Genomic DNA, 10,390 nt, shown 5'->3' on the forward strand with positions numbered 1-10,390 from the left:
CCCTTTAAGTACTACATAGTTTAAATTATTTCCATGAATATTGCTCCATTGTTTGAATGACGTTTCACGAAATTATATTCCACCATGCTTTTAAGCAAATGGGCCGTGCTCTGTGACAAGGGGGTATAATGCATGTGTGTAAAGTTTTGTCCCAGATTATCCTGTGCAGTCCGCACAGGCTTATAGGGGAGGACACTTTCGGCTTTAATGATATTTGTCGTTTAAAGAAAGTCTGTTCTTAGCAAAAATCAAGTTTAGGCGGAAAGTGTCGTCCTTTATTAGCCTGTGTGGACTGCACAGGCTCATCTGGGACGACACTTTACGCACATGCATTAAAACCCCTTTTCACAGAACACGGCTCAAATACTTAATTATGTAATATGTACACAATATTATGGTTGGCGAGCTATGCAATAATAAATTGTAATGGATCCATGTGCAACCATTGGTTTTACATTTAGTTTTTTTTATGACGAAAGAATAATATTTAACATAATACAACAAACGTCGATCTCACATTAATGAACATTGTTCATTTATTGTTTAGCATTTCCACATCATTTATAGCAACTAAATCAATTTAAATAAAACAAAATAGTATACTTTTGTTTCGTAAGTACCCATAACAATATAAAAACAATACGAAACAAGATGTGTTTGTGAAACACTATGTCCCCCCATATATTTGACCTTTGACCTTGAAGGATGACCATGACCTTTCACCACTCAAAATGTGCAGCTGCATGATATACACATGCATGCCAAATATTAAGTTGCTATCTTCAATATTGCAAAAGTTATGGCCAATGTTAAAGTTTGACGCAAACAAACAAACCAACAAACAGACAGGGCAAAAACAATATGTCCACCAGTATAGACTGGGGGACATTAAAAGATCATGAACAGATTAAGCTGTTTTGCTTAATACGACATAGACGCACCAGATTTTACAAAATATTGTCTTTTTGGAGTTATTTTGTCCTTAAACACATCACAATACATAAAATCAGCTCTCCTCCATTGTTTGTGTTAATGACAATGTCATAAAAACTGAATCACAGACTCGATGGAAACAAGGTCCCTTAAAACTAAACCACGACCTCAATATCGTTTCTATGGAAACATGGTCCCTAAATCCGGAATCATAGTCCATTTCCAATACCTAATCACCATCTCGATGACATTGACGTGGAAACAATGTCCCTAAAATATCACTATGGTAACGGCGTGATTAAAGCCAGACCCTTGTCTACATGACATCACGATGACATTAAGGTAACTAAAGCCTGAGCATGGTCCTAGTGAAATCAATATGCGAGAATATCACTAGAAGAAGCACATTTAAAATGACACCACTATGGTATCAGGCTCCATAGAACAGGAATCGCATTTCTTCTGATATCACTTAGGCAACAAGATCACTAGAATTTATCATCCTCGTCTATCTTTGGACTGACAGTCTCAGCTCGGCTTGCGGCCCGCCTCTGCATCACCGCTTCCTTGTCCAGCAAGGCTCTCTCTGTGACCTGTAAAAAAGATAAACATGTTGTACGGAACAGTTATCAAGCCTTTTGTAAATGGCATGCACAGAAGGAAATTATACATACATTTTTCCGGGGAAAAAACACAAATTAAACTTACTGTTTTATCAAGTATCTTGTAATTTTCCACTTTGTCTGACAGCATGATTCGTTTAATGGTGCGTGGATGGTCCCTGATAAGCCCCGCCTTCCTCATTTCCATATCCACCTTACGTAGGAGTATCTTGCGTGCCGCCACACTCACATGCTGTACGTCGTCCATTAGCCAATCACACTTGTTCACTCTTAGTTCACGTGGGACAATCTGATGATTTGGTCTGGAAACATTTCTGGATGTTCATAAGGTTGTTAATACCCAACATACTGCTTTGTGAAATATGTGAGACAGTTATGAAACTAATTGCTGTACTTTGACCTTCCACTTCTTACTATGACCTCGACTTTAAGGTTGCACGTTTGTGATTGTGCTCGACACAACAACATTTTATAGTGGTTAATTGTGTTACTTATTTTGAAATCTTCAAATTGTTAGGAAATATGAGAGCACATATTGTAATATAGAATTACGTTTGAGCAAAACTGTTTCAAATTTCTTGAATGCATACTAAAGCAAGAGAATAGACTGGCCCTTTTCGGATAATAAAAAGTTGTATTGCTACATTTGACCCCAAGGAATTACCTTGATCTATAAAGGTTCGTACATTTATGTTGTTTTTTTATGCGTCAAACTGTCTCAACATACTAGGCGATTATATTTATTCTTTGGTGTTTTGCATACAATGCAGATTAGGTTTAGAAGGACAACTGGACTGACTGATGGACAGTACGATTCCTATTGTTATCAAGTGTTAGAGTGGTCTATTTTCTTTTCTTATTTGTACATCATTGACCTTCACTCAAACCTTTCCAAGCTAAATCAGAGATATGCTATATGGTAAATAAAAATATATGTTTGCATGTATTTCAATTTATTGTACTGTTTTTGAGCACACATTTTGTATTATTTTCCGTTACACTTGCAATCCAACTTAACCCATTATGAATGCCATCCAAACTAAATAACTGTTTATGGTATCTTAATAGTAATATTTATTCTTAATTCAAATAATGAAAATTACAAATGTCCACCCCCTGTACTGTGTTTTCTCTTTGTCATTATATGACCTTTTAGACTGAAGCCAGTCATGTCTGCTTCTACACCATGAATTTATTTAACAGAGTCCATTATTATATGGCTTTTGTTGTATGTGTGTATATTGTTGCAAATATATTCTGATCTATTATAAAATTGTACATTTTGTATTTTTATTGATATGTGTAATTTAAATACAAACAAAAATTTAGCAAAAACATAAATATAGACATATTTGCTTTCATCATAATTCGGTGTCATTTATTATGATGCTGGTTCTTTCAATTGCATTTTAATAACTGGTAATTATACAAAAAATGTATTTATAATTATGCTCATTTATTAAGATAACTTTTATAAATTTCATTTTGATTATTGAAACAAATATTCTGTGCATGTATTATGATGGTAATATGTTGTGTGTTTGGTCTTGTATTACTTTAGTGAAAGGTGATTGCAATAGCTTTAAAAGATTTGCTGTTATGTTCATATAAATTGCATTTTTAGAATGTGTTATTGCATTATCTTGACATATTATTTTAAATTGATTTTGATGAGTGATGATTGTATTATCAGCCTTGGTTTTTTATAACAACAAGTGGAATGACTTATACTACTCAAAATCTATGGTTTTGGTGATGTAGTTTGTAGCATTTATTTCAGTTATATGTTCTTTGTATAATGGTTACCTGCACTTAAAGTGTTGATGAATATATTAATGGGTTTTTTACACGAAAAGAATGATAATACATAACTAATTAAACAAAACCTGAACACTAAGACTTCCAGGGAAACAGCTCCTATCACATTTAATGTGTTAATTCCATAAAAAGTAAATTATCTTTAATTTTGTAACTTTTATGATGAATCAATATGTGAAATTGTTTTAACCAATATATGTTGTTATGCTGTATTTTCATTTGCAATACATGCTTTTGCAAGTTCAGCAAAACTCAAATAACGTGACTGTATAAAATAACTTATTTAGTATTATTAATATCAATGTCGAAAGTCAAAACATTCATATAATAATGTCCGCTGTCGTAAGATGAATGATCTAAGGCAAAAGTCACCGAAAGAATTTTGGAAAATATTTAAATTGCGAAAACAATCGGCAACCGGAGATGATATTTCAAATGAAGAATATTTTCAAATTTCAATGCTCTAGTAATGAAAACACTTGCCGGGAAAGGATTGCGATCTTTACATGCGCTTATGTCTTTAATAAACAATAACAAAGTACCAATAAATATAATGTTAAACCTATTTGACGCGTATGTCCTATCAGTATTAAATTACTGCTCGGAAGTTTGGGGTTACGATCAAGGTGAAACTTTAGAAAGAGCACACAAAAAGTTTTGTAAATGGGTCCTCAATGTAAAACCCTCTATAAATACTCTTGCATTGTATAGTGAACTGGGTAGATTTCCACTGTTTATCGAAAGATACATTAGAATTGTTAAATACTTTTTACAGATGCACACAGTCAAACAAGAAAATTGTATTATAAATACCGTTTTAAACGAACAATTAAATAACATAAATACTAACAATTTTCGTTCAAACTGGGTATCAAAAGTGCGTCTGATACTTCAATCCTCGGGCTTACATGAAATATGGATGTATCCGAACCCGTTAAAATAGAAACATTCATCCCAAAGCTAAGAGTCCGACTTTGCAATATCTATATTAGCGATTGGCGATCAGGACTAGAAAACTCAACGTCTCTAGATGTATATAGAGAAATAAAACTTAATTTTGAAAAGTCAGCATATATTAGCCAGATGGAAAATCCAAAATACAGAAAGGTATTGGCCAAATTATATTTATCATTCTACAAATTAAAAATTGCAATTGGCCGTCATAATAATGTGCCTAGACAAGATAGAAAATGCACCCTCTGTAACCTAAATGATATAGAAGACGAGTTTCATTTTGTCCTAAAGTGCCCCATATATATCCATATTCGGAAAGAATATATTTCAAAATATTTCTATGCTCACACGAGTTAAATATGTTCTACTTATGCAAAGCGAAAATAAAAATACTTTAAAAAAGCTTGCAACATACTGCCAAAAAGCTTTCCAACTAAGAGAAACGTTAATATCTACAGTTTAATTATAAAATCGGTGATTTACACATCACTCAAAGCTTTCATACATCCAAATCGTTTTGAATATTCAGGTTTATGTATGCTTTTTGCTGTATGTGTTTTTATTTGCTTTTCAAACATTTAATGTATTGTATAATTGGTATGAAAGTAAGTTTGACGCATTCAAACCCTTGGATCATCTTTGTGTATTTTTGTGCTGCTTCTCCTTTTATTCATTTTTCAAATACTCAATGTATTGTATAATTGTTACGAAAGTAATCTTGCAGCATACATAACCCTGTATCATGTTTGTGTGCTGTTTGTATTTTTATTTGTTTATCAAATATTAAAAGTTTTGTGTAACTGCTACGAAAGTAATTTTGTCGCATACTTTTTTTCCATAAATGATCGACGCTGGGGTATGATACAATTTAAATTAAATTGACTAGTGTATATAGATGGAGATTTTACTTTTAAAACTAAGATTGCCCTCTAACTGATACTGTTTTAATATTTACTAAGGAGCAATATACCTATAGACCAACTATAGTTTCGTTTTTCGTATAGGTGGTCAACAAAGGGGAAAGAACTATTATTAACACTTATACATTACTTAACTACGAGTAAGCGTAACACACTTCGACATATGATTTTCATTACAAACAGCTTTAAAGTTATCAGCATTTCTATCCGATAAGTATAAATTTCATTTAACTACGAATGAAAAATAACATTCAAATATAAAGTTGGATTATGCTGTTATATATGCCCATCATACGAATTCATATTCATGTATTTTCCTTGTTAAAAAGACTCAAAAGTTTAAATGCATACAAAAAAACGAGTAATATCTTCCATATGAAAATTGAAACAATAATTCTATTCACTAGTGCAACTTGTTGTAGAATAATACAATTAGTGCTGCAATTATTAAACTACGTTTGAAATTATGTTATAACATTCTCACGAAAACACATTAACATTTTTACTCCTTATATTGTAAATTGATCTTTCTTCGAAATGAGTATATTTTTGTTTGTATTTACTTCATGCTGTTATTGTATACGATTGCAAATGACGATGAGCTTGTAATGCTTAAGTCTGAATAAACGATTCTGATTCTAGTATTATTCACTTACATTGTGGTATACGTCTTCCACAGAGCCCGTCTGTCTGCATAATTGTTTTTGTCTATGAACGTGACTATGTACATCTTGGACATTTTCTGAAATACAATTTATAACTTATTGTTATTTAATGTTTTTTAAAAACTGTTTATAGAAGTTCCTGTATCTACCTCATAAACATTGAATCTCAACAAAAACTTGATTGTGTCCAAGACACTGATAAGTCAAAATATGTATCAACACATACAAATAAACCAGTTAGTAATTTTTTTTCTTAATTAAAACATCGTCTTTAAACATGCATATATTTCATACTTACTAGCACATTACAAAAGGCATAAATATGCTTAAATTAGTTGAGCCAAAATTCCTCCCTTTAAAATCCCATAGAACTACCGGTGTAGCCATTCAGCTGTAAATGTCTGAGTGAAAATGACCAGTTCAAGAGCGGTACACAACATATCAGGACGTAATTATATAAACAGGTACAATTGTGCAAACAAACCGACAAACGTAGTTATAGAGCCACAGACAAGTGCAATGCCTTATGCCCCAAACTTTGTGGATGTGTAAACAAACTAATTCTCAAACGTTAGTTCCAACATTTGGCTATTCGGATACACATAGGAATTTCTACATAAATTAACATATTTGTAGATTTGGATCAAATCTTCAGGATTCTTAATATTGCAAATAATGAGGGGCATATACAAGATTATGCAAAATTCAGTAAACTCATTTGTTGTTATTTATTGTACAAGTTAAATGTTGGTAAGAATTACCCTTGCAAACAGGACCAGGTGTATTCGGCCTTCAAAGCTGACCACTGTACAGTCAGTGGATAGGGGCAGATCTAGAAGGGTCTCATCAATAATACAGCCGTTGAAGCGATTTGTATATATAAAATACATGTGTGCCCATACCTGATGTCAAAAAGCCATGATAATGAAATATTCATAATGGAAAGTTACACGCATACTTGCAATACATCAATCAACCCATGGTGGATATGTAAACATAAATAAAGAAGCTTGAAATAGATTGATTTCATATTTTATTTTTTTTAATGTTAAAAAAAATAAAACTTAACTACATCAAATTGTGTTGCATTTTATTAGAAAACAATTAAAACCCTTCATGAACGTTATTTATATTTTGATTATTGTATCCAACCAAAAGGAAATAGCAACATCGGAGACTGTCAAATCATGTCCTGACTATTGATATCCTAGAAAATTTAAATATTTTTTCTCTTTGAGTATTTTTATGTTGGTTTAAAGGTGATATGGGTTTGTTTAGTTTTAAATAAAGCTGAACAAGTAAAACACCTGTTACAATCATTTCAGTAAAACAGTTAAATTTACAAACCCACAATGAGCTATATTACAACCTACCCCATACGCCCTTTTGTTTCCTACTTTCCACTGCATCATCATAATTTGTAAGTTTCAAACCTTTCCTAAGACAGTGTCTGCACCAAACAATGAATAAACTAAACCACATTTCACTACATTCAGCAAAGCCCCACCCACCAGTGTCTTCCTCTTTCTCCTCCTGCTCATCATCAGCACTTGGTAATGGACCTTTCCTGACAACAGTCTGCCCCGAGAATAGTGATATACAGCGAATGCGATCGTTGTACACGATGAATATATAGTCAGATCCTGAAGTTCCCAACACTCGAGTCACCTGAACAGAAAAGCATACATATTGCCATGTTAGTTTAGTAACCAAATATCATCAGGAAACAAGAAATGTGCTTGACAGAAACTCGATGCCCCCTATTGCGCCGCTTTGAAGCCATATATTTGACCTTTGACCTTGAAGCATGATCTTGACCTTTCACCACTCAAAATGTGCAGCTCCATGAGATGCACATGCATGCCAAATATCAAGTTGCCTAATATATATCTTCAATAATGCAAAAGTTATTGCAAAACTTTAACCAATGTTAAAGTTTTGGAAAACACACAATGAATGAATGAATGAATGACTGACAGACAGACAGGCCTAAAACAATATACTCCCAATCTTTCGATCCGGGGGAATAAAATATAGTAATGTACTTAGTAATGTACTTAGTAATGTACTTTGTTATCTATATACCCCCGATCTTTCGATCCGGGGGCATAAAAATATAGTAATGTACTTAGTAATGTACTATGTTATCAACAGATCATTTTTCATAATAAGTCAAAATGAAATCAAGGTTCGATAAGTTAATATGGATTTATTTGGAATGGTAATAAGAAACAAATGTGTAAGTACTGAAGTGATGTTGAAAGGAGAGTTGGCAAAATTTTTAAAATCCTCTTAACCTGTTACTGAGGTTCACAAACACAGGACAATCACTACGTGTATCCCGCATCTAAAAAATATGAAAGAATACAAATACATGTATTGGAACAGCAAACTTATTTAGTGTCAAAGAACAAACCATTTGGTACATTTCTTGAAAATTAGTGAATTGATTAGGCGTTTGTATGAAAAAATACCTTAACATTTCAAATAGTTGGGAAATCTATTTCAGCATTTAAATAATATATTTAATGCGTCACTTGTAAAACTGTGAAACATAATTTGCGGAATGGAAAACTTCCAAAAAGGTCAGCTTTCAAGTAGCAAGTTAGCGGCGTAGCATAAGTACAGGTTGGCATAGGTACCAGAGGGCATAAATTCGATTTTGTCTAAAATATTGTAAGGGCATGTGGCCTGGGGGGCATACGCCCCATATATTGCGACTTCCATTTGAATAAACCCAAACTTTTAAAGTTTTAATCTGCATGTTAAACAGATCTGCATTTTAATAATTTAACTACAAGAATATCTTATTTTCCTCAACGTTTTTTTAACTACTCATTGAACTGACCGAAAATTTTACTACATGAATATTCCATTTTCATCAAGAGTTTAACAACTCATATATAAAAAAATTATCCACAGGAATTTCCCATTTCAAACAACAAGGGCTATTATGACTGCCGAAGTTGCTGCAATGCAAGGTGAGATGAACACTCACATCACATGATATGATGGTCTTTGTCATCATGGTGTTGTACTCCTGCACGGACACTGGCAGCTCTTTCTTGAAGTAACGCAGTGTCATCCCTCTCAGATCCACAATGAACACTGTGAAATTTTGGCCTGAAATGTTGTTATCAAATTAAAAAGAACGGACTTTGCTCTTCCATTTATTAGAGTATACGCTATTTGGACCTAAACTAATTCCTTGGTACACACACGTTTTCTGTTATGTGTACCTAGCTCAAATGAATATTTGCAAACGGACTCAAATAGGCTGTATGTTGTGGTTATATTGTCTGCCTATCAATCAGGAGGTCGTGGGTTCGAGCCCCAATAGTTCCAGGAAACGGACTGGAGAGCGTTTCAAATAAGGCTTTCGATGCAATTGAGCTAAAACAAAATAGGTTTAAGCTAAACTGGCTCAAGATTAATGTGATTAGTATTCACCTGAAAATACAAAACCGTCAATTTACCATTAATGGCAATATAATTTTTTTTTAAATCAAAACCTTTTTTTGAAGTTTTTGTTACAGAAATGAAGGGCTAAGAATTTCAGATGTTTATTCGAAATATTTTCTGCTGCTCAACCTATTCCAATCTGACCTTGAGGTGGGTATGCATTGGACAACAAGATGACAATCAGCTCTGTACTGGTGGAAGAACCTACCACTCGAACAATACGTGAATGAAAGAATTACATTAATTTAATTAGGTGAACAGGAAAAATATTTGGATTTAAAATGTAAATGGGTAATAAAAAACCTTTGAGGAACTGTACAAATTATTAGCATTGTAATTTCTTGTACTTTTCTCAGGGAGCTGCACATTTTGCGTAGTGAAAGGTCAATGTCATCCTCCAAGGTCAAGGTTAAAGGTAAAATTTTGCAATATTGAAGATAGCAACTCGATATTTGGCATGCATGCGTATCTCATGGAGCTGCACATTTTGAGTGGTGAAAGGTCATAGTCATCCGTGAATGTCAAAGGTCAAGGTCAAAGGTCAAAATTTGCAATATTGAAGATAGCAACTCAATATTTGGCATGCATGCGTATCTCATTAAGCTGCACATTTTAAGTGGTGGAAGGTCAATGTCATCCTTCAAGGTCAAAGGTCAAGGTTAAATTTTGCAATATTGAAGATATCAACTTGATATTTGGCATACATGCGTATATCATGTAGCTGCACATTTTGAGTGGTGAAAGGTCAAGGTCATCCAGCAAGGCCAAAGGTCAAATTTCGCGATATTGAAGATAGCAACTCGATATTTGGCATGCATGCGTATCTCATGGAGCTGCACATTTTGAGTGGTGAAAGGTCAATGTCATCCTTCAAGGTCAAAGGTCAAATTTTGCAATATTGAAGATAGCAACTCGATATTTGGCATGCATGCGTATCCCATGGAGCTGCACATTTTGAGTGGTGAAATGTCAAGGTCAATGTCATCCTTCAAGGTCAAAGATATGGCTTCAAAGC

The 10,390-nt window shown here is 33.4% G+C and overlaps 1 protein-coding gene across 1 annotated transcript; it reads right to left on the reverse strand.

The window, feature by feature from the left end:
* Positions 1-1,421: 1,421 nt before the first annotated feature.
* Positions 1,422-8,998, reverse strand: LOC127835496 (uncharacterized). The gene is made up of 7 exons (XM_052361938.1): positions 8,912-8,998; positions 7,425-7,581; positions 7,347-7,363; positions 6,675-6,815; positions 5,905-5,990; positions 1,642-1,858; positions 1,422-1,526 (listed from the first exon to the last, which is right to left on the reverse strand). The coding sequence occupies exons 1-7, from the start codon at positions 8,996-8,998 to the stop codon at positions 1,422-1,424; spliced, it is 810 nt and encodes a 269-aa protein (XP_052217898.1).
* Positions 8,999-10,390: the final 1,392 nt, after the last annotated feature.

The sequence above is a fragment of the Dreissena polymorpha genome, chromosome 6, assembly GCF_020536995.1.
Source record: "Dreissena polymorpha isolate Duluth1 chromosome 6, UMN_Dpol_1.0, whole genome shotgun sequence".
Taxonomy (NCBI): domain Eukaryota; kingdom Metazoa; phylum Mollusca; class Bivalvia; order Myida; family Dreissenidae; genus Dreissena; species Dreissena polymorpha.